Below are 25,073 nucleotides of genomic sequence, written 5' to 3'. Positions count from 1 at the left end.
CGCATTCGCAGGCATTTTTTTTCTTCTTACATTTTCTCCTTTACAGTTTTACATAAAGAACCTATACATAAAATACCTTTAGCACACAGGGTGCAGCAATGTGCATTATTTAGCATTTAATAAATTGAAACTGAAAGGTTAGTCACTTAGTGACCAAAAAATAGCAAACAGATCAGAACAAACGACTTTCTAATCACATTCTGGAATCATTGCAAATCCCGTGCAGAATGTTGTTTTCAAATAAACTATTTTATATTATTTATTTTTATTTTTTTTTTACTTGTCAAAAACCCACAAGTCAGTGTAATGTAGTTTGTGCTTAGAAGGGATGTACAGTATCTAGTTGGCATAGTGCATTGACATCAGGGTCAAATGTTGTGTAATTACATGTCTTACTGGGATTTGTAGTTCCACAGTAGCAAGAGAGCCACAGTTTGCCCAAGCTTGATTTACGTTACATAAAAAAAAAAAATAGAAATTCTTCTGGAACTTCTAATGCTCAGTGGAAAATCCATATCTGATAAAATCAGACGTATGCTTTCACAATTAGCTGATTGGTTCAGATCTTCTGTGCTATTGTTAAACATAAAATAGCCTGCCCAGATTCTTATTTAGGCAGTCCTGCATGCTTTTGTTAATAAAGGTTTAGTGGTGCTACCTAGTGGTAACATCCAAAAATTACACTTCTACCAGCATAATTAAGACTTTTGTTTCAATATATATTTTAGAACTTTTATTATCCATGTTACAAAAGTTAACAGATTGTTTCAAAATGATACTGCACAGGCACAGAAGCACAGTTCAAAGAATAATAATAAAAAGTTGTTATAGGTTACAAAAATACTCCCATTGGCATGCAATAAGTTAGTAACCAGAGTTACAAAATACATAAACCAAAACCTTTGATACAGAAAATAATGAGGCTCAGATTAATGGGCAAGACATCAAATCATCTGTAAATAAATGACTTCTGCCCTGTGTGTCTGCATATATTATGTTTTTCTATAATACTTTATAGAGAAATTGCAAATACATAGGTTTCCTCTATATCCATTATTTGATATATGCATAGTTCCAAACTTAAGTTGCTTGAATAAAGCTGTGACCAGCAGGTATTTTGTTCAACTGTAGACCTCAAAGTATTTTTTGCTGTTTAAATAGATTATTAACTCTATATTACATATGATAGTACAACATGGTAACTGTAAGCTTTAATTTAGAAGATCCTTCTACCAAGGAGTCCTATGGTTTGGTTTGGTTGCTATGGTTAACAATCAAGAATGTCTGCATTGCACCCACCCCTCAAAGTTCATTTTGTGTTACCTTTTCCGCAGATGTTAGCTCTAGTAGCCAATCCAACTAGGCTGCAAACATTTCGGACTTGCTGTAACATGAAGAGACAGGTCGTGTTCAGTACTGTGACTTAATGCACTGATGCAATTGATTATGTGAGTTATACTATATAGCCACACAGGACCATAAAAGGAGCGATATTCCTCCCTATTTCAGCCCTGTCCTATGAACATGTAACGTCATAACGTGACAGGGAGGAGGCTCGGCCCAGGAAAGAGCTGAGCGCCTGGAGCATCGCAAGGATGCTCCCGGTGGCTCTGTAGGCTCCCATTCCAGGCACCCTGCAAGCCATATGTTGCTGCCGCCCCCTAGGTCCTGCAACCTGGCCAGTGTCCAGTGTGGATTTTAGGTCCTTTAAGTAGCTTTATTGGGGTGGAAAGGGAGCAAACGTGCTGATCCACCTAAACTGGAGAAGATATATCAGCAGACTATCATATAGAAAACAAAATGCTGGTTGAATAACCTATCCATTATATAAACATAACTAAAGATAACCTACTTATAAGGTGAACTTTGCTATTGCAAAATGTGTCCCCTTCCCAGATTAGGATTTGTTTTCAACGGAGGATAATCTATAAAGGGTCTCTGTCATTTTTGCATCGATACCTATATTAAAAGTACATTCGTCCTGGGTGCTGCCATCTTGGGAACAGTTATAGCTGATATAAGCTGGAACAATATGATCTTTTTGAACCACAATAGTGCTAATACCAGCGCAAGGCATTTTAAAAAAAAAAAAGCGATAAACAGCAATCTTCCGGACGCACGTGTAGTTGCAAACGCAAATGTGAATTTTCTTATCTGGAAACTCTTATGTCCATAAAAAAAAAGAAAGAATTGCTGCAGTTCTGCAATGGTGTGATACACACTGATATAATCACTGATCATATCTTCTACAGTTCATTGTGGAGTTCTGCTAAGCAACAGAGGGACACCGGGGGGCAGTGTGGAGTTATACAGGCCTGCTCATTCTCACATTGGAAATGAAATTGAGTATATTTAAGGCATGGCGCTAAGTCACCAGCATGCCAGGAAATCGATCCTATAGAGACTGCACCTGTACTGTATAAAGATTTGGTAGTTTTGCATAAATCTTTGCAGACAGTTTATCATAAAGGAGTATTTGAGATGCAACTTTCGAGTAATGCAAGGTATATTAAATGACGCATTTATGTTACTATATGCTTCAAAGCCTTCTGGTAATTGCAATTAGCAACCATGTTTCTGTAACTGGATATAGCATATACAATTTTATACATGTACCTGCCAATATACTAGAATGGTTACATGTATTCTCTTCATAAATTATTCATAAAACTTTCCCGGTTACCGATATGGCTGTAAATCTCAAATAACTCCTATGAATGGCAAAATCACTTTATAAGCATTTATATGCCATAGTCATTGAGGTTTGTTTATACAACAAGGTTACAAAAATATAAGTTGCTAACTATCTGCATTTATTACAGTCTACGGGGTTTTTACAAGAGCCCTTATTTAAATGTCCAATTGGGTAAGACAGATACATGTGACTGTTGTTTGTACATGATATAGGAAGCGGGAAAAACAATGATCTGTGTAGGTTAGTGTATTGCAATGTTAGGTACACCTCTACCATAGGAGATAAGCCTTTATTGTGGGCAGGGGCGTATTAATGCCTCGGGGGTCCCATGTGCAGTGGGCCCCCTCCTCTGAGCAGCGCCTCCCACCCCCCAGCCCTGCATCTTGCCTTGTGCAAGCAGGTCCCTCCTCCAGTCTTGTGCCAGTCTTTGCTTTCACTACGTGGCGCCATGTTCCCGTAGATGTCACTGGGAAGGTGGCGCTGCGGAGGAGGGACCTGCCTGCTGGCACAAGGTAGGTATAATCAGGGTGCAGGGTGTGTGGTGTGGGGCCCCGCTGGTCCCAGGGGCCCATGTGCACCACACACTCAGTATAAATACGCCTATGTTTGTGGGACTTGTGGCCCCATAATTTCTAGTTACACCCTCGTCTAATGTATATGCTCCTATATAACTACATATTAAAATAAAATCTGACATTTTATCTAAACTTACTTTAACTCTAGAATGTGTTTCTCTCACCTGCATTCCAATAAATATCATTTCTTATAAATTATATGCTAACCTTGTAGTATATATTTATGTCCTCGGATTCTTAAGAATTAGGATGTTGGAATGGTGTGTCTCTATGGCTATTATAATAATCATCATTTTATTTACAGCACATAGTGCTTCCCTCTAATAGGAGCTTTATAGAGACCATGAACATAATGCAGAGATTTAGATTTTCATATAATACCTGGACATAAAATAGAGGTTTACATTTGCATAAAATACGGAAATCATAATTATTATTCAAAAGGTGAAGCAGCCATTTTGGGTATTATTCCTCCTACCAGCTGGGGCAGCCATTTTAGGCCCCCTATGTAGGATTACACTGGGCAGAAGAGGCAATGCCTGGAAGAGATGACACATAATGGGGTGATAAATATACTACAGATATCTCCTGGGGTTTTTTTCTCTCTCCTCCTCTATTTTTCTTCAGCATTCCCTCACTCACTCCCAAACTTACTCTATCTCTCTCTTCTCCCTTATCTGTCTATGGAGTCTATTTACTAAGCCTTGGCTGGAAATAAAGTGAACAGAGAAAGTACCAGCCAACTAGCTCCTAGCTGTCATTTTTTTCAAACACAGCCTAGGAGCCGATTGGCTGGTACTTTGTCTCCATCCACGGCTTAGTAAATAGACCCCTATTTCTGTTACCAGCACTTATTTATTATATACAGTATCGTTTTCATAACTTTTTCTTTTCATCTTTACTGTTGTGCTGTTTGGGACATCCTCAACTTTTCCTCTCTACAGAGTGTTTTTCTTCCTGTATGTGGCCTGTGCGCCTTTCTTTATACATTGCTTGAGGATAAGCTGTGATGTTGTTATTGGGTGTCTTACAGGAGTGTCTGTGGTACTGTATGTGATGCCTAAGTATGGTAAATAACAGAAGTGTTTGCAGACTGTAGACGTAGGTTACGATGGAACCCGCTGAAAGTGACATCACTGACACTGGAGGGAGGGGTCAGAGTTCATGCCGACTGTTATTACATGGCTCTTCAGTTATATATATATATTATCCCTTGCAGCATTAGGGAGAAGACGAGATAGTGGAAGACATATTTCTGTAGTCAACGTAGGAATTGATGTATGGAAATATAGAAGGAGGAGGATGGATTAGGCTAAACAGTGTGCCCGGAATTAGGTTCTAATCTAGCAGATTACAGCAGACACCGCATCTACCGTTAATAAAAGTGTCATGGTTGCGCTATGTTTATCTCTCTCTATTTTTATATATATATAAGTTATTTGAATGTCAAATAATGAAATACATTGGTATATGTTACTCTACTTTATATTAAATCTGAGGGAAGGGGGGATATGTCTTTCAAACTTTCTCAATACAGGATGAGTGAAAGCTGCCTAATTACATAACCTGTACTCAGTGGTCTCTCTCTCTCTCTCTCTCTCTCTCACATTCTCCTTCTTGTAAATATTGCACATCGGGAATGGATTTATAATGTTCAGATAAGTTCATTCATGTAAGTAGTTTACAATATATGTATATATATCAGGGGCTGGGTATTCCTTAACAATATGCATAAGACATATGGGAGTGTATAAATGATGCTAATACTCCTCTGCAGCAAGTCGCCTGGTTAGGAGGGCGCTATTTATCACGCTAAACAGAAACAGTGCGGATTGGTTGAGTCACACACATGGGGCGGGGCCAGTGATGTCACAGTAACGCAGACTGATTCTCACCAGTATGAGATCCCATCAGGATAAGGATGCGAGAAAAACTGCAGCTGCCGGCACTGAAGATGAATACTTTTCTTTTTAAACAGACCCGCAGTGGAATGTAACACTGTACAATATTATTTTACCCCCACCCCCAGGAACTGCAGCATTGTACAGAAAGTCCCCAGCCCCCCCATTGCCCTCTCTCATTAGTAACGTCACAAAGAGTAAGAAAATGTATGTTCTGGCCATATACATGCCCTATTGTAAATAAATAAATATATACATTACTATACATCTATCTGCTCCTTCACACCATGAAGGTCTGTATTGGGATCTCTGTAGAACGCCATAGCGAATGTAAATAGAGAAGAATAAATCTTATTTGGTAGCAGAAGATAATACAAAAGCATAGAAACGGAGACGAGATCAAATTAACCACTAAAATAGAATATCGCTTAGTTCTTCATAGCAACCAGACCGAGTCCTTCATTTGAAATTGGCATAATCTGAAAATATGTCAATGAAATCTTGTACCACTTTGTAGCAGAATTCATATTGTTCCTGCAAAACAAAAACAAACACAAATGAACTGACCATACAGGATCAGCAGGACTACAATAAGCGCTCGGAACAGTTATATTCTTTAGAAGTATAAACTTATGCAATGTAATAATCGTCTCAACATTATACAACCAGTAACGTTGCTGAGTAGAGGAAAGTGACTTGTCACTATCTGTCCTATTTTTATTATGTGATAACACAGATCCAGTACCTGGAGGAAACCCACACAAGCACAGGGAGAACATACAAACTCCACACAGTTTGGGCCATACGTGGGAAACGAACCCAAGACCTAAGTGGTGTGAGACAGTAATGCTAGCCATTACACCATCTGTGCTGCCCACAAACAGTGTAATGTGGATTCCTATCTCCAGATTTTCTCTATGTAATAAATAGACCCGTCTCTAACCGTTCATTACACAAAGAGAGCACATGGGAAATCGCTTTTTCCAGATTACCCAGCAAAAACCTTTATAACCATAAAGCTAAATGTTTACTGAACGTGGTCCGATCTTACCAGTGTTTGCACCATGTGTGGTCTCTGCATTCGTAAACTTTTCACAGTCTGAAATACATCTAGTAACCCCTCTGCTTTCACCCGCTCCAGGATGTTGCTGAGGGCGATGAATGTCCCTGTCCTACCAGCACCAGCACTAGGAACATACAAACAATATTCTGTCAATGAGCGAACATCAAAAAAAAGCTCATTCATACTTATTAAAGATGGGAATGTTTACTCTGAAGGCAGAAAAGTTCCAAATGTGAAATGGAGATGTTGCCCATAGCAACCAATCAGATTCTACTTAACATTTAACTAGAACCTTCTAGAAGATAATAGCTCAAATCTGATTGGTTGCTATGGGCAACATCTCCACTTCTAAAAGCTTTCACTTTAGTAAATATACCCCTAAAGCTGGGAACACACTGACAGATACATTGGCCGATCAAGTGATCGGCAAATGTATCTGTTGCCCGTCGGGCAGTGTGTACCCACGACATATCGCATTGGCTGTGCTGCACAGCCAATGGACAGATATGTCTGCAGACATATCTGTCCATCGGCGGTGTGTACGGGCGGTCTGCAGATATATCTGTATAGTATGTACCCACCATAAGAGTAAGGCCCCAATTTATTAATGATGGCACTTGCAATGCGATCTGGCCATGCCTGTACCGCTCATTGACCGCATTGCAAGATGTGATCAAACCGCTGGGATGTATTATCCGGCATATGCAGGGATAGCGGCTCCGAAAGGAGCCCGTCCCTGCGATGTGCCGGAGAGCTGCCGCGCATGCGCAGTCCCGTTGACTGCACATGTGCGGCGGCCATTGCAGGCTAATCGTGTGGTGTGTAGCCCATAAGCTACAGCGGCTAATGCCATCTTCAGATCTGCCATTGGGAATGGAGGTATCCCAGCAGGTACCCTCCTTAATACATCATTGGCATACTAAATATTTGCCGTTTACCACCGAAAACTGGTGTTTTCAGGGGGCACAGCCGCAAATATAGAATTGCGACTGAGACACATTTTGGGGCAAAAAGAACATGAAAAAAAGAGGATCTGCGCAAGGCGAGTTGTACGGGAGCTGGCGGCTCACTCGTGCCGGGAGTCTCGCGCCACATGGTGTATTGAGGCTAGATGTAGGAGGACGGACTCGGCATGAATTACCGCTGGACGCAAGTCCGGCGGTTGGAATCCCGATAGCGGCTGCCCGACATGGGTGAAAATCCCGATCGTCCCTAAGGTAAGTATTCACTAACCTAATTCCCTCCCCTAACACTCCTTAGGGGTGCCTAACCCTAACCGTCCCCCCAGTGCCTAACCCTAATCCCCCCTCTAAGTGCCTAAACCTAACTCCCCCTTCCCCGCACCTAAACATAAGTCCCCCGGGGGGGGGGGGGTGTGCCTAACCCTAACCCTCCCTCTAGCCTAACTCTAACCTCCTGGTGGGGGTGCCTAACCCTAAGTCTCCCCGGGAGCCCTAAACCTAACCCTCCTCCCCCCGCGGCTGTCCGCGATCGGCATCCCTTCGATCGGGATGCCGGGCACCGGTCTCCCGACGTCGGTAAAATGACAGGCGTCTAGATTTAGATGCCTGTCATTTAACCCTCGCCGGGATAAAGCAGTCGGGAAGCCGGCTGTCGGGATTAGGTCTGCCGGCTTCCCGACTGCATACCATGAGGACACATCTGTATTCTTTACATCATACTGGCCTCAAAAAACAGCTGCCCGAGACAGCTGACCCTATATTACAGCTGTTCTCTGATCATGTATCCATCCTTCCCAACAGAGCAGGCATCCTGGATCTCCTCAGCCTAGGCTGAATAATGCAAATCCCTACAATTCTATATATCCTGATATCTACTTAATGCACAATGTTCCTGAGCCTGAGTGACTATTCCCTAGTATAACACTTCCCTCTACTCCTGCTACATAAGCAGTCAGTGCATGACAAAGGGATGTAAATGGAACCCAGAGCAACTCGCTCACCTGCAATGTACTATGATAGGATGGTTGCCCGTCTGTTGTTGTTGTTTTTGGACAGCGGCAATGAGATCAATCATTCCTTTCCCCTCTGCGGGAATGCCGATTTCAGGCCAACCATGGAAGTGGAACTGCCGCAGAAGGCGTGTCTGCTTCTCCTGCACAACAAATCATTCCTAAAGCTCCTTTCAATTGAACAATCCCTTTAAAGTCGTCATTGTATTGTAATGTTGTTGGTGTCGTGGCTTTGTCTTAACTGAACGTGCTGCAAGGCTGGTGCATGTGTGAAATGAGCATTCAGGGGTCTATTTACTAAGCAGTGTTAGGAGACAGTGTGAAAAGTGATAAGGTGCCAGCCAATCAGCTCCCTACTGTCATCTCACAGGCTGTGTTTGAAAAATGACAGCTGGGAGCTGATTGGCTGGCACCTTATCACTTTTCACTCTGTCTCCTAACACTGCTTAGTAAATAGACCCCTCAATTTGCTGTGTAATAGACTGACCATTGGATAATGTTCCAGGTACAGTAAACATTTATTTCACTCATTTAAATTTGGTGGGGACCCTGCTTCCAGGCCTGTCCCACGAAAGTTCTTGTACTTGATGTCAGGACACCTGAAAGCCCCAAGTCTGGTTACTATTGTCGCTGCAGCTTTCATATGCTCACCCCTTGCTGGAGTCCTGATTTTATTTAGGGACCCCCAGCAAAAAGAAAGGGTTCCATGGAAGGTTCCCCAAACCCCCTTCCCTGAAAATGGAATACGGTAAATAGCGAAAAGTTACAAAAAAGATAAATTATCCTTGACGTTTAGAAGTGCGCTTACAGTGAATTAACATAAAACTGGTCCATTGGAACTAATCTGGTCATTTCAAATATTCTTATGCTACTTAATTCACCATCAATTTTACTTTTTAACTTTTTTTTTAATTACCTGGTTACTTGTGACTACGAAGTCTCTCACACTTATGGTATCTACTAAGCGGTCACTCTTATTGTCTATGGTTATTTCTCCATGCGTCACGGAGCCCTCAGACGGCCAGTACTGACAACATTTCTCCTGGGGGAGGAAAACAATGAAATGAACGCTCATTTAAAAAACGAGAGAACTTTCCCAGACAGACGAGTTTCATTTTATTGCCCAACAACAGACCTCTTACATAAATATCATTGTATCCAACGCACAGATCTCCGTTTATCTGTTGTTGTATCCAAGGGCCACAAGAGGAATCCCACTTCTGCTGTAACTTTTCTCACAGGACACAGAGTCTTAAAGGGACTCTAGGCCTGAATCACTACGGATCGCTATTACGATGGCAGCTGCGATTATGCACGCAGGTCTGCTGCGAAAATACATTGATGAATGCAATCACAAAGCCGTCGCACAGCCAGCATAGAGACACCCACTACCGCTATTTCACATCCGTAATACCCTGCAGCCCTGCGTATACATCGGGAACATCGAGTAACATCGGCCCCTCACGCACATTTACAGTAGGTCTGACCTGCCGCAGAAACTGCAGATCTTGTTGCACGCAGTGAGGACATAAGCTGCGTATGCCGTCTCAGTGGCTGATTTATGCACGCCCTGCAACGGCGTTCAAACGGACAGGAACGCCTGCGCTCTTCTGACCACTCCCCCGTCACCACCCCCAAACGCTCACAGCCTGTCACTCACTCTGCAATGGCTTTTATTCTGCTTGAGTGATCACAAAGCGATCGCAGTGCTAACTCATGCATGCGCAAGTAACCACCATTGATCTGCGTGCGCTGTTGCAGTTGCGATCCGTGCTGAATCCGGCCCTGTAACCACATAAATGTCCTGTTGTCTGGCAGAGTGGTGTTCTATAACCTGCCGCCTCTTGTCACAACATGTCACACACATCCCTGGTCACTAGGTAACACGCCCTATTTATTGTATTTTGGGATGATTACCACATCTAATTAAAATTGCCATCGGATAAAGGGATTATTGGGAATAGAATACAGTTAACGGCACCTTTACTGAATGGTGAGCTCTGCAAGCGGACTAACTAGCATTGTCATAGGTCCAATAACAATGTTATTTAGACATTCATCCCAACATTTAGATGCAAAACTGGGACGAAATAAGCCCCAAACCCAAATTCACACAAAATCTGCCACTATACGCCCAAACTCCATAATATAGGGGTGAATTCAATTCAAAGCCATGTGCCGTATAGCTCAGCTGTGAACATATTTGCAGAACTTGCCATTTAGATGGATGCCATATGCTGTTGCAGTACCACACATCGCAAGGCCGTAAAGGGGATGGTGCGGCAGGTGCCATCGCACAGGGCGGAACCGGCCATACTCGCACACTGGCGCAACCCGTGCACTGCTCCGTCTACGCGGCTCCCGCACTGTGTGGGGAGAGACCTTATGATGTCTCCCACAGTGCTGGGATCTGCACTGCCGTTCCGAGCGTCCTTAGGAAGCTACCGCCCACCTACCGCCAGGTGAGCAGGGTTACGATGGTATGGGCACAGGGTGCACCAACGCCCCGTTACGGGTCTGGCACATGGTGTTCGACTTTTACCCACATCTGGACTATCTGACCAAAATGGGGAGAGTTGGTATTTACGATTCATCCCTTATTGCTTGCAATAGACAAATACAAACAAAAAAATATTGGATTAGAGTCCCTATAAGAATCCCAATACTAGATACAATGGGCTTCAGTCAGACTTAGAAAACTGGACCTTGGCAACACCATGTTGTGTTACAAAGGAATCAAATCTATAACAAACTTTAAGAAGCAGCAGCGTTTTCCCTGCATGCTAAAAAACAAATGACATTTGCACCCCCTGGCATTGGCTGGTAGCAGTATGTGCTCCAACCTCTAAACAAGGCCAAATGTTTCCAAGGTCAATCAGTCACAAACTGCATACTTGTCAAGTGCACCTGAAGTGAGCAATTTGGCTGCACTTGATGCAATATCTGCACAGCAAAACAAAATGGCCGACATGTAGTGGCGCGCTGGTCCGCTTTGCGGACTTATGCTGCATGTTTTCTGTGCTGCGCCAGCTCCAAAGCTGACTGCGCGCATCCACTGGCGAATCAGTCATATGCAACTCAGTTACATCTCCCCTTAAACGGGTGTGACTGGGTGTTAACGGGTAAGTAGACTGAGTTTAGTGAGGTAGTGTCAACAGGATTGGGAGCTGTGTGTAAGCGGAAGCACGCCTATTTATTGATGGATCTTTTGCACCAGAGATACTGTAGGAGCCAGTGCGCATTGATAATGATGGCGGCTATGAAGCCAAGCACACGGACAGCGGCGCTTCTGTCGCAGAGACCTGTACGACTTTGCATACAGGCGAATGTCTGTGCAAGCGATGCAGGAGTAAGTACGGCCCAGCCTGCGCTCTCTGCATCAGCCCCAAAGTGTGCAGAGACACAACTCAGCTGTTTGCGCTATTTATGCCTATACACATATATACTGGAAGCTGTATGAGAGTAAGGGCTATAGTACTGTACCTGCTCTCTCTCCTGCAGCTCTGTGAGTATGACAATTGTGTGACACTTCCACTCCCACACCATCCTCCAGAAATCCTCCACCGTATGCGGCAGTGGGCCTTGAGTTGCAATAAAATAGTCTTTTTGTCGATAGCCCTAAAATGATATAGCAAATAAAATATTGCAATGGCGGCCACAGGGTTCAAAGGAGGAAAGTTCACAAAACTGTAATTGTCTGAAGGCCATTAGTGAAACATGAAGTTTGGGTATTAGTATTACAACACATGCCATAATAATAACAATAGCACAAGGCATGCTACATGCATTTAAATTTCAAGAAGATAGTACATATAGATTTAGCGTTTTGCCAAAGGGGTAAATGCACTAAAGTGAGAGTTTTTAGAAGTGGAGATGTTGACCATAGCAACCAATCAGGTTCTAGCTATTATCTTCTAGAAGGTGCTAGTTAAATGTTAAGTAGACTCTGATTGGTTGCTATGGGCAACATCTCCACTTCTAAAAACTTCTAAAAACTCTCACTTTAGAATTTACAGAGGGGGGAGGACTCTGGGCCTGATTCAGCAAGGAATGCAAAGGAGAGAACGCACGCACTCGGCCGATGTTTTTCCTGTACACAGGAAGCGGCCAAAATCCTGCGGCGGGTCAGGTCAACCACTATTGTGCGTATGAGTCTGATGGTTCTCGATGTTACCGATGTTTACGCTATCTTGCGTACTGAACAGGCTGTGAGTATAGGGAGATGGGCTTAATATGGGGCTGGGCGTCTGCATCTTGTGCTGCTGTCTCCGTGCGTAGGCATTGATTAGCATATTCTCGCAGCGGACGGGTGCGTGCGTCTGCTAGCGTGCGTTCCTTGCTGAATCAGGCCCTCTGCTCACTAGAGTTAGGGGGCATATTTACTAAAGTGCGAGTTTTTAGAAGTGGAGTTGATTCCCATAGCAACCAATCAGATTCTACTTATTTAGTTAGCACCTTCTAGAAGATAATCGCTATAATCTGATTGGTTGCTATGGGCAAAAACTCCACTTCTTAAACCGCGCACTTTAGTAAATATAACGCTTATATTCTACAATCCAGGTGTGTGTGTATGTTTAATTGTATGTTTGTACTGTCTTGTCAGATGCAGATAAATGAAATTCATTTAGTGCTAGGGTGGGCAGGAATAAACATCAGCTTTCCCCTATATGTTCCGTGAGTGCTGACCACCTGTATCTGTACAAGGACTGATGTTTAATCCCTATGTAAGAAAAAAATGCTAATTGTATAAACACACTGAAAGGATGCCGGCTTATAGGGAGGAAAAGACTAAACAGTGCAGACAAAGGCCAGGGGCCCGGCTGTCAGACACTCCCCTGTTATTGTTCGGTCTTTACACATATTTACATATCTATAGATGAGCCTAGTCACACTTCTTGTACTGTGTAGGGCAGCGATGGGCAATAGGCGGCCCCCCCTAAGCCTTCATATGTGGCCCCTGCTCCTTCCTGTTGTGTTCTCATATTTATTTGGCACAATTGTATATTTTGCTGATATGCTATGAAGTAATGTGTGGCCCTTTTGAAATTTTGAGGCCTGATTAAACAGCCCCTATAGTCTCTCAGGTTGCCTGTATCTGGTATAGGGGAGGGGGTCTCTTTCCCATCTGTTGTTTTATGTCTCTTCCTCCCTGAGATGGAACCTTTTCGTGTTTCTACTTGTCTGGTGGATCCCCCAGCCCTTCCCAACGCTTTACATCTGTAGAGGATAGAGTCTACGAATTGTTATGTTGTTTTACCATCTGTATGTAACTGTAAAAGTATTGTACTTCATAACTGATACTGTAGTTATTGTATTTATTCCTACTTCTATTTATCTGAAGAACATCCTCTCAGTTAAAGTGTGACTTATCTGACCATGACGTGCCAGGGTAATCTGACTACAGAATATGCCATTGTTTGTAAGGGAAACATCTGCTCTTTACTTCTGTCAGAGCTGTCTGACATATACAAAGAGACACATACAGGGGCTCATTCAAATAAAAAGGAGCAGCTGCACCTGGACAAACCATGCTGCACTGCAAGGAATGTGACTAAACATATTATTTTGCATGCAGGGTAAATACTGGCTGCTTTTGCATGTAGCCCATAAATGCTGGTCAGCTTTTTTTTTTTTTTCACACGGCACTTTAGAACCCAGTTTGGACACGCCCCTCCCATCTCTCTGCACATACTAAATCTGCCCCACCTCCAGTGCAACATGGTTCTGCCAAGGTGCAAATTAGCCCTTTTTTTTTTTTTCCACTCCCAACGCTGAATCAGTTCCGCACTCTCTAGGCAAAAATGTCCTAATGGGATAAATCCCATTTTTGTGTATGGTTAGGTGTAAAGAGAATAACTAGGACTGGCATACCTGCGCTCCACCACTGGCTTCAGCGATCACTTTGACTGATCGCCCCCTGCATGTGCGCCAGGCTGAGGAGCTCACGGTGCCCCGCTCCCCTTTTTTTAATTTTTATTCTAGGGGCCACGGTTAGGCCACTCCCTCCTGGGCCGGCTCTCTACAACTCTGTTAATCAGGCCCTATCGTCACAGGCAGGACATCATCTCTCCAGCTCTAGACGGATTTTTTTGGTGTTGTCAAGAACCTTAACAAAAGCCACCCACGAGCAGAAGGGAGGATAGGGGAGGGAAAGGGAGATCTTTAAAAATTATTTTTATAAACCTCACCCAATTCCATACAAAACTATGATATTAGTTTTCCCTGATGTTATTTTATCTTTCAGGGGCATATTTATCAAACCTTCTAAAGAAAAAAAGAGCAGGGGTTACCCTTACCAACCAGATTCTAGCTATCATGTAGTACATAATATAAAATGATAGGTAGAATCCGATTGGTTGATTCAGGCAACAGTTCCACTTGTCCACTTTAGAATGTTTGATGAATATGTAAATACACACAGCTATGACATTACACTGCCCCTGTCACGCATGTAGCATGCAGTACGTACATCTATAAACGATGCGTTGATATAGTCTGTGTATTCTTCTCCTCTCTTCATTGATAGGATCACACGGTTGAAGTCATCTGAGCAATAAAATACAAAATAACAATTAATCAATGATATATTTTATAACACAGGTAAAATGCGCTCAGAGCGTGGTCGCTTACAAAATAATCCTATTCGTTTAATGGTGTTTTAAAAGGCGCTAGAAACTTTGAGGGTGTAGAAAGTATTCCTTAGCAGTGTAGTGCATGGAGATTCTGTTCTGCTGCATGCACACAGGTGGTTGCAGAAATCATGACAGCTCTCTGCACATCCCGTAACAGGGACATTATTATACTGAGACTTTATTATTACATTTTGAATGCAGTTTATGGTTTACAGAATTCTACTTTTGGAATAACGATGACAGAAGCCGTTTCCCCTGGCAACCTGGTAATCAGTTTTAGAGAGCCACTGAAAAGGGTGCAACTGACTGATAAATGGAGGGTGGCAGGTAGGAGCAACATTCTATTACACAGTAGGCATCCCTTTTAAGTTGGATAAGACAACAGGGTCCACGTTCCTGGAACTAGATACTGTATCCTGCATGTTTTCGCACAGTGCTGGCTCCGGAAAGGAGCGCACACAATTAAGGACGATGAATCACACCCTCACGAAGAGAGGCAGACCTGGCTGGTGATGGGGCGTTCTCCTATAGTCAAAGTTCAATGGTGTCAATGGAACAGTGGGTTACACAGAGTTGGCCGTAAGCGTAGACACTGTTTCCAGGTGTATCATTTGCACCTGTATAGGCTGCTGCAACCTATGATGATAAGAAGGAAATCAAGCCTGCGGAGATGTGCGGGCTCCCAGCAAGGTGCGCGCAATGCTGCCTACAGGCCAATATACCGTTCTGTATCCACACATACAATACAGGAACACCTGTGGCTGTTGCTTTCCACTTTGCATAAGGCCCACAGCGATCGTCTGCACAAGTGTCGGTGCTGGACGGAAGGGAAAGAGATCCGCGGGATTGTATAGCACTCGCTGGCAATGTCTGTGTCTGGTGTTAGATGCCTGTTACAAAGAATCTACCAAGTAATAGCAATAGGATAGAGACGTGCGGTTCGGTTCTCCAGAAATCCGAATCCGCACCAATTTCAGGAATTCGGGGTCAATTTGAGTGACCTTTTTACAGAATTCTGAATTTCGGAGTTTGGATTACATAAATTGCATGATTTTAGCTGTTTTTAATAACTTTTTATCAATTAAAAAAAAAAAAACAACAACCACCCAGATCCAAAACATAAAACATGAAGATCAATTCAGATCCAAAACATGGGGGTCAGCGCACATCTCTACAATAGGGGGGACGTGAGACTGGGGAACCTAGTCATAAAAAAGGATTATTTTTCAGGTATCCTGTGTAATAAACGTACAGTTATTTCTTTCAATACACTATCCAAACGTGCTCCGAAATTCAGAAAAGCCTCTTATCTAGAAAGCCTTAAGTCCCATCATGCATTCCAAGTGACAGATTCCACACCAGTAGTTCATGTGGTTCTCGGCCCATTTAATATAGAGCAGACTGTGACATTTGTATCAATCTAGACATCACAAAGTTCTTGCGCTCGTCTGACTGACAGATCAGCATAGACAGACAGCATGGGGATGATACAGAGCAGGGCACAAGCCATCTGAGGGGGTCTTAGCACTGCTAATGCTACGAAGCCAAGCGTATGCAACTATGAGCAATTCAACACCTCTACTTGCAGCTGAAGGTGGATAACGGGGTGGTAATGGGGCGTTGGCTGTAGGCAAAGTTCAGTGATGCATGCGTGGGATGGCGGGCTATGAAGATTTGCGCCTATGCGCAGATGGGCCTGTTTTCAGGTGGCTATTTTGATCTAAAGATAAGGTTGGTTCCACAGTTTTGCTATTAGGGCATGCTGGGATGTGTAGTTTCACAGCAGCTGGAGGGCCGGCATGATGAATGTTTAGAGGCTCAGAACGTTGGTTTAGTCACTTTCAACTTGTCCACACATACAGTACACATATAGGGGTAGGCGGAGGAGAATACTCATTGCTATTATCATCATGTTAACGCTGATTGGCTGCAGGTTCTAACGCCACCAACCTCTCCTGCTCGTCAGTTGTCTCCTATTGTGCTGACCCCTAATCAACTGCACCGAAAAGAAATTAGGAAAATACATTTTACTTACATTTTTTCCCCCTTTAATCTATATAGTTATTAATACATAGCAATAAAATACTCCAGCAATAATGCCACCACCAGAAATAACACTTCAGCAAAATGTCCCGTCTCATTTAATGATATAAATCGTGGCTAACATTGGCCGGACTTACACGGGATAATCTGAATGACTCTGGCTTTCTTCATGTTGGCTGGTAGGTTTCCTGCCCTCATGTTCTCTTTCATTATTCGGACGTTTGTTAGTTTCTACAAATACAGGAAAAATATAATTGTATAGCTGGAATAAAAAGGACATTGAAAGAAATGTTTGATGGAACCGAATGTAATTTCTGACACTTTTAAGTCCATGTTTTTCCTTATATAAAAGAATGAGCTACCAATTATATCAAACTAAGGGGGAGAATTATCAAAGCTTGGAGATAAATAAAGTACCAACCAATCAGCTCCTGTCATATTTCAAACACAGCCTGTAACATGACAATTAGAAGCTGATTGGTTGGTACTTTTTCTCTCACCACATGCTTTGATAAATCTCTCCCAAAATGTTTCAAATATATGCAGGTTGTGGTGTTTTAATATTAGCGAAATACAGATGTGTCCTCATACATCTAGCCTCTATACGCTGCGCAGCACGACTCACCTGGCGTGATGAGCCGCCAGGTCCCTGCTACTCTGCTAACGTTGGGCGTCTTTTAAGCCGAACATGAGTCTAAATTGCAATGCGATGTAACTAGGACGCACCAGGAGACTGTGCTGAATAATGTGATATGTGACTTGTATATCTGTGCATCTGAGTGTGTATAGGAAGCACAGGGGAACTTGGGAGCTCATTCAGGTTCGCTCGCTCTCAGCGTATGCAAATCCAGCGCACGCCCAGCAAGGCGGGCGATCGCACGGCAAGGCATTAGCATGCCGCTATGTCTTGGCGTGCGATCACTTTGTGTATGCAGACGCCCACCGGCCATTCCTAAGACGCTCACTTGCGCACGTCATCTCCTGGAAGTGCATGAAAATATTGGTATATCGGTTACCATCAGATGTGCTCGCAGCGTTACCATCAGATGTGCTCGCATTGCGATACATACGCATGTGCAGATTGCAAATATCGGCCAGCTACGAGCGATCGCATCCTAGCGAGCGGGTCTGAATCAGCTCCTTGGAACGGAAGCTGCGGCTGCTACATTGTAGCACTTCGTATACAGATTCAGGGACTCAGTCGCACGCTGATATACAAGTGTCTCATAGCAAATGAATCACCACAATCTGCTGGTCGCATCACGTTGCGATTTAGAAGCATTTTCGGAATAAAAAGACACAAAAAAGACGCCCAGAGCTAAGAGAGACTCACGGGACATGGTGCACCAAGAGGGGTTTTGTACCGTGACTGCAGTGAAGATGTATAAGGTCACATCTGTGACCCTGGCAGTTTACTTCGGTCACGTCTAAGGCGCACCTGTCACCTAGAGGCAGCTACTTTGGAGGGATCCAGCATCCGAAACCACTGAAGACGTGGCGGCATTTAAAAGCATAATAAATTTAGCCCAGTGTTTTATAGTACAAGGTTTAAAGAACAATAAGATCGGTTGCTTGTCTACATATAATGTTAGAGAAATACAGAACTTAAAGGGAAACGGATGTATGTAACGTACAGTTCACGCATGACAACATGTATATCACCATCAGCTTGTATTAAAATCTGTAAAAGCCGGAATATGCTTGCTATGTAACGTCAAGTGTATCAGTCACCTATACATGCCTAGGGGAGCAGATCCGGCTACACAAGAGTCTCTCCCACCTGAATGCTGCTATTATGGAAAGATGTAAGTCTCTAACACTTTACATTCTCCCCAGCTGTTACTTGACTTCACTGAATGGATCTAGCCTACCACTCTCATTTTCTAAATAGCTGGTGAGAGTTCTGTTGTCATGGAAACTACTTTACTTTCGCGGTCACACCAAAGAGCTGCACAGTCGCCCATATTTCCTCATTAAGGCTCAGACCAGCCCCAGTATTCACATACTGTCACTGTAATTCACACTCAGGGGGAGATGTCTCAAGCCTTGGAGACAGATAAAGCGGAGTAGTTTCCAAAAGCAACCAATCAGCTTCTAACTGTCACTTCATAGACTGTAGGGTCTATGTACTTAGGTTCTATTTACTAAGCCTTGGATGGAGATAAAGTAAACAGAGACAAAGTACCAACCAATCAGCTCCTGTCATTTTTCAAACTTAGCCTGTGACATGGCAGTTAGGAGCTGATTGGCTGGTACTTTATCTCCATACAGGGGCGTATCTATAATGGGTGCAGGGGCACACGGGCCCCTGGGTCCAGGGAGGCCCCGCACTGCACACCCTGCGCCCATAGTACTACTTACCTCTCTGGAGTCCCACGTCAGCACAGGGGTCCGGCGCTGTAAAAAAAAAAAAACGACTGGAAATTGTCCGCCGCTGCCTTTTCCCCATCGTTTGCGCATGCACAGTACAGGGAAAATGGCCGCCGCGGCCATTTTCCCGGTGACCTGAGCATACTCTAGAGACTCTGGGCGCACTCTAGTGCTCAGAGTCTATAACTCCGGAGCTGGCCGCACACAGCTCAGAGCGCTGCCGGACAGAGAGGAGGGGGCCTGTGTCGGAGACTGCACAAAAATAGACCACTAAGCCTTGGAGAGAGATAAAGTCGATGGAGATAAAGTACCAACCAATCAGCTCCTAGATGTAATTTTTCAAACATAGCCTGGGAGCTGATTAGTTGGTACTTTGGGGGAGAAGTACTAAGCCTTGGAGAGTGATAAAGTGGAGAGGGCTAAAGTACCAACCAATTAGCATCCAACTGTCATTTTACAGGCTGTGTTTGAGCTGATTGGTTGGTACTTTATTACTGTCCACTTTCTCTCTCTGCAAGGCTTAGTACATAGACCCCTGTGCTAGATAAATGTCAGTAAGAAACGGCCACTTTATCTCTCACCAGGTTTGCTACATCTCCCCCTCACTGTTAGGCTGCATACACACGGTCAGATTTCTTATCAGATATGAACGATAACGATTGTAAAAATCGTTCATATCTTTGACATGTAACGATATCGGACATCAACTGTATTTGCAGACAGATTTGGACGATTTCATTCATTTTAATACGGTCATGAAATCGTTGGTCAAAACGTTCATCGTTGATCTAGCAAGTCTGACTGTGTGTATGCACCATTACGCACTGGTAGCAATGTACACGTAATGTTTTACTTTATAAATAAGTCATATGGTCTTAGTGAAAGCTCCACAATGGTCCTCTTTGAAATGTCACAGTCCGGCTTCCAGTTTGGCATCTGCTTCACTGGAATTCATATGCAGCATTCATGAGAGTGAATAATATAGAGAGAATGCAGACGATAACCGAGCGTTATAAAGATGTCCCGCAACCATGGCCAGATATCCAATACAAGGATCACAAACCCAACACTATAAATCATTCATGTGTTACTTACTAATTATATACTTTTGAGTCTTACATTTTGATTAATCAGGTGCAGGCCACTTCATACAGTGTTTTGGTAAATGCAGCTTAGATTACTATTATTACATGCTTCTGGATGAAAGCACTTCAATATTTTTATATTGGTTTGACTTTCAGCCAATTACACGCAGATGATTACAATCCTACCTGCGTATTAAGGGGTAATATTGTAGCAGCAGCTGGAATTTTGCACCTGTGTTCCTAGGACCACATATTAATCCGTTTGCAATGAGCGAAAAGGCTTGAAATATAGAACTGTGACTTTTGCTACCAACAAGTCCTACAGTATGTAAGTTTATCCTGATGTTGGGAAAGCCTAGTTCTGTGCAGTGAGCTTCCTGCAAGTTTCTGATATGTACAGACATTTGGAAAGAAAAGTATTGCCGACCCTTCATTTCTGTGACTTTAAATCTCAAGACATAACATAACGGAAGAGGCGAGGATGAAGGTGTTATGTAACAATTTTCTGAAAAACTTATTTTTTTAAATGGAAGAAGGTGTTATGACCTAGGGATCATAGTAACAATGTTATTTTAAAATGTTGGTAGTTTATTCACGGATATATTTTGGTGCAATGTCCAATTCTTAGGTCAAGTTTAGTCTAATAAGTTATCTTTAACTGTAAATATCTTAGTTTCTTCTGAACCTCACATAATACCTTCATCCACTCGCCTCTTCAATTGACAATCATCCAGTGCTCACCAGGCCCTAAAATCAGTGGTGTCACTGGGTTTGGTGTCACCCAGTGAGCCAACTCACCCGGTCACCCCCCTGCTGTGGATTCCTTGCACGCACCGAAGGCGTTCACTGAAAGGGTGTGGCGTAGTGACCACTAAACCACGCCCCCTCTGTAGTGACGTTTTAGCTTGCTCAGAGTTCCTGGAACTGCTAGGCACCACCCATCCTCTCTCTGGACACAGTGTCCATCACCGGGGTTTAGTGACACCATCAGAGGGGTGATAAAGTAGCAAAGCAATTCTGCTATTATGGGATCACCCCCTCGGATGGTTTCACCCAGTGGCGGCCCGCACTGGGTGACATCACTGGAGGGCCACCTAGGAGGATGCGGCCCGCACCCTCCTAGTGACACAACTGCCTAAAATCTGATAAATGTTATCTCACGTAACAAATAACATATGACAGAATCCACTTTGTCATTATTTTAATTAATAAAAACTACATGAATGAGTCATTGGTAAAAAAAAAAAAGTATATGGAGAAATGACAATGGACCCAAAGCTACATCCATTATCATCTGTCAGTATAATAAATGCTATATATCACAACCCTATTATCAGAAAAAGCCTGAATAATTATGGCTTACTGTACATAAGAGGATAGCCTGGAGAAAGCAGGATGACTTATGTTTGCAAAGTTGCATCTGCAGGAAACACAGGACTTCTGGATACAGTGTCTCCTGTACAGACAAGACCAAAGTGAAGTTGTACGGTCTTCATGCACGTTGCCATTTTTGGTCTAAACCAAACCCATTGTACATATCACCACAAGAACGTTAGACCAACTGCCAAGTATGGTGATGGAGGTGAGATGATTGGGGGTTGTCCAGCCTCAGCACCTGGAAGTCTTGCAGTGATCGAGATTAGCATAAACTCCTTTCGACAACTAATTCTATGTATCTGTGTATCTTATGGTTGCCAACTGGATCATGATTTTCTCTGCTTACCACGTAGGGTGGAACTAGAATGTTGTCAACTACATAGCAAGTGATGGGCCCCCAGAGTTCCATGGGAAGAACTACTCTTCTCATTTATTCGTCTATGCCAGTTGCCCGCCACACACCACAGCAATCTGGGGCTTCAACTGCTTTGTGGTGTCGGCAGTCATGTAGCATTAAGCTATCTGATGACTGTCAACACCATGATATGTTGCCACGAGAATCCTCTACTACTGTTGTTGTATGCGGTGTACAGACCAGTGGAAACCATGATACCAATTGGAACTGTTCGATACAGTAATGAAGTGTATAAAGTTTAAGCGAAAAAACACTTAAGAGGTCAGTTACACAACTGTCCACAGCAACAAGTCCAGGTGTAGCAACTGTTTGCCTCATTCATCATAATCCTGATAATTGCTTACCTTAAATTCTTGTTCAAGGCCAACTTTTTCAAAGTGTGGTGCTGGACTGTACAACATCTGAAGGTGTTTTTCTAAAGAGGCCACGTCAAGTTCTGTGTCACCGTAGAGGTAGTATTCTAGTAAGGCTTGATAAATGAAGGAATACTGCATCTGAAAGAGAGACAGAAATGAATAATTGAACTGGGATCGGTCTTGTGTCCAGTACTCAGCAGATCACTTACTGGTAAGTTCCAACACAAGAACAAAGTTATGTCGCTGGTTAAACGCTAATAGCAGTAGAACTAATCAGAGTAACCCAGACACTTTGCAGGTCAGGAAGTTCCTGTGGCGGTGCGGCATATTAATTTAAATAATGTGCAAATGAGCCATATGTCCACCTGGCGCTTTCGCTGAAGTCAGGGGCACTTTAAGGGAGGAGAGGGCCGTGTGCAGACTCAGGCCGATTCAGAGCCGGACGCTCTGACAGAGCGCTCGCTCTGAATCAGGGCCGTCATTCTGAATTTTTAAAGTGGCCTCCTGGCCGCTCGTATAGCTGTGGGTGACCACCCATAGCTATAGCGAGCGGCCAGGAAGATGGTCGCGATGGTCAAGACCATCGCGACCATCGGGCTTGCGACGAGACCCTTGTGGTAGGGTCTCGTTGCCGCAAGCCCTGGAGTGCTTTTGGCTCTATCAGAGCCGAAAGCACTCCCACTGACATCACTTGTGATGTCAGTGGGGCCGGCCCCAGACGGTAGGCGTTCCCATGGGAACGCCTCCGTCTGGCCAGCCACGCCCCCGGCACGCCCACCAAAGGGGGCGTGCTGTCACTCACCATCGACAGCACGCCCACTTTGTAGTGAGACCCATAGCGACGGCTTGCCCGTCGCTATCTGGGTCTCGCGCATGCGCACGACGGAGCCGGGTCAGTCGTGCGCATGCGCACTGTGCCAACATCGACCCGCTTGCGAGCGCTCAGCACTCGCGAGCGGGTCTGAATTAGGCCCTCAGTGCGGGCCCCTTCCTCTTTGGCAACACAGTTGATTCTAGCTTGGTGCTAGAATCTACTGCACATGCGTTTGTCTCTGGGAAAATGGCACCCGCTCCTTATTCCCGGGTACATCTCTACTGCGCATGTGCAAGTCACCGGGAAAATGTCAGCCGCCAGTTTCCCTGCTCTGTGGTCCTGCAGAGCAGCACTCTGTAGACTGCGGAGAGGTAAGCATAACTATACATGGGTGCAGGGTGTGCGGTGGGGGTCCACCTGGACCCAGGGGCCCTTGTGTACCGCACACCCTGCACCCATTAAAGACACGCCATTGGGTAAAGTATCCATGTTGTGCTATTCATCTGTGCAGAGGTTCTGTGTGACATTTTCTTGGCTCGGGACAATGGCAGAACGGCAGCGGTTAATGAAAGGTATTACTTCCTGTAATTTATGCCACGGTCATTCTGCAGGACCATAGGCTCGCTCAGGACTGCAGCAATCGAATGATCTGTGACCAATACCGCAGGTTGTACGCAGGTGCTTGGATTTGCAAAGATGCAGGTGGGTGGCTCAATACATCTCCCGGCGGCTGTGACACTTGCGTATTTTTGCAGCGCAGCTGCGTACACATTCTCAGCATCGCCGGCTTTGGCGTACAACTCTGAATCAGGCCCAATGTGTGAATTACCAGGCGTCATCCTGCACAGATTTTGGCACAGCAGACCTGGGTCTCGGGGCATCAGAACATATGTCAGTCTTCTTTTGAAAAGTCAACTATGGCCGCGATTTCAGTTCAAAGCGATGCAGAATAGCCCCAGAAGGTTAGGAGCTTAGGATGCTTGGGTGCCTACCGGCACCCAAGGAACGAAACACAGGAAACACAACGGGACAGTAGTTTATTTCAGCTGCTCTTACATCAGTTTGCACCATTTGAGGCCGTTGACTGCGGATTTTCAAAACAAAATCAAAAACGTCAACTTTCTTTTCTTCATTCATCATGTCAATTATGGCGTCTATAACCATGAATGTGCCTGTCCGTCCGACACCAGCGCTAAAACACAGAAACAGGGAGAGGACGTCAAACAAAATTACTCACTCTGTTCTTTCATTATTATTCAATGATTATTATTATTGCCTATTTGCGTGGCTCAGTAGCACATAGGAGACAGACTATAAGTACAACAAGATTATATAAGTATATATAGATCACTTAACTATGAGCTTGCATGGTGGCATAGTGGTTAGCATTACTGTCTCAGCACTGAGGTCATGAGTTCAATTCCCAGTCATGGCACATCGATGTGGAGTTTGTATGTTATCCCCGTGTATGTTCCAGTTTCCTCCCGTGCTCAGGTTGGGGCAAGGATTGATAGGAACTATATACTGTATAATCTCTTTACAGCGCTGTGTAAATTGGTGGCACTATATAAATTAACAATGATACAACTACTTTGATGTCACTGAGTTGATAATATTTATATTAAGAATCTTGGTATAGCCCACAGAGTAATTGTCCCTACACGGTGTAGGTGGCAGGTAGCCTGTAAGCTTATCTCACGAAAAAGATAAACCAAATATGTTGATTTCTGGAAGTGTCTGAGACATTACACATGTGAATAAAAGTATTGTGGTCG

The 25,073-nt window shown here is 43.9% G+C and overlaps 1 protein-coding gene across 1 annotated transcript in view; it reads right to left on the bottom strand.

The window, feature by feature from the left end:
• Positions 1 to 5,364: 5,364 nt before the first annotated feature.
• The window catches only part of PTPRE (protein tyrosine phosphatase receptor type E), a 236,351-nt gene continuing 216,642 nt past the window's right edge, over positions 5,365 to 25,073 (bottom strand). Inside the window, exons 12-20 of the mRNA XM_088452177.1 lie at positions 24,355 to 24,490; positions 22,473 to 22,622; positions 17,019 to 17,112; positions 14,676 to 14,752; positions 11,690 to 11,824; positions 9,123 to 9,248; positions 8,198 to 8,349; positions 6,223 to 6,358; positions 5,365 to 5,705 (exon numbers count right to left, since the gene is read on the bottom strand). Coding sequence (XP_088308303.1) covers positions 5,631 to 5,705; positions 6,223 to 6,358; positions 8,198 to 8,349; positions 9,123 to 9,248; positions 11,690 to 11,824; positions 14,676 to 14,752; positions 17,019 to 17,112; positions 22,473 to 22,622; positions 24,355 to 24,490 — 1,081 coding nt within the window. The 3' untranslated portion in view covers positions 5,365 to 5,630. The remainder of the gene's footprint in view (positions 5,706 to 6,222; positions 6,359 to 8,197; positions 8,350 to 9,122; positions 9,249 to 11,689; positions 11,825 to 14,675; positions 14,753 to 17,018; positions 17,113 to 22,472; positions 22,623 to 24,354; positions 24,491 to 25,073) is intronic.

Source organism: Taudactylus pleione, unplaced genomic scaffold, assembly GCF_031769625.1.
Source record: "Taudactylus pleione unplaced genomic scaffold, aTauple2 ptg000034l, whole genome shotgun sequence".
Classification (NCBI taxonomy): Eukaryota; Metazoa; Chordata; class Amphibia; order Anura; family Myobatrachidae; genus Taudactylus; species Taudactylus pleione.
This window is presented reverse-complemented; position numbering and strand designations above follow the sequence as displayed.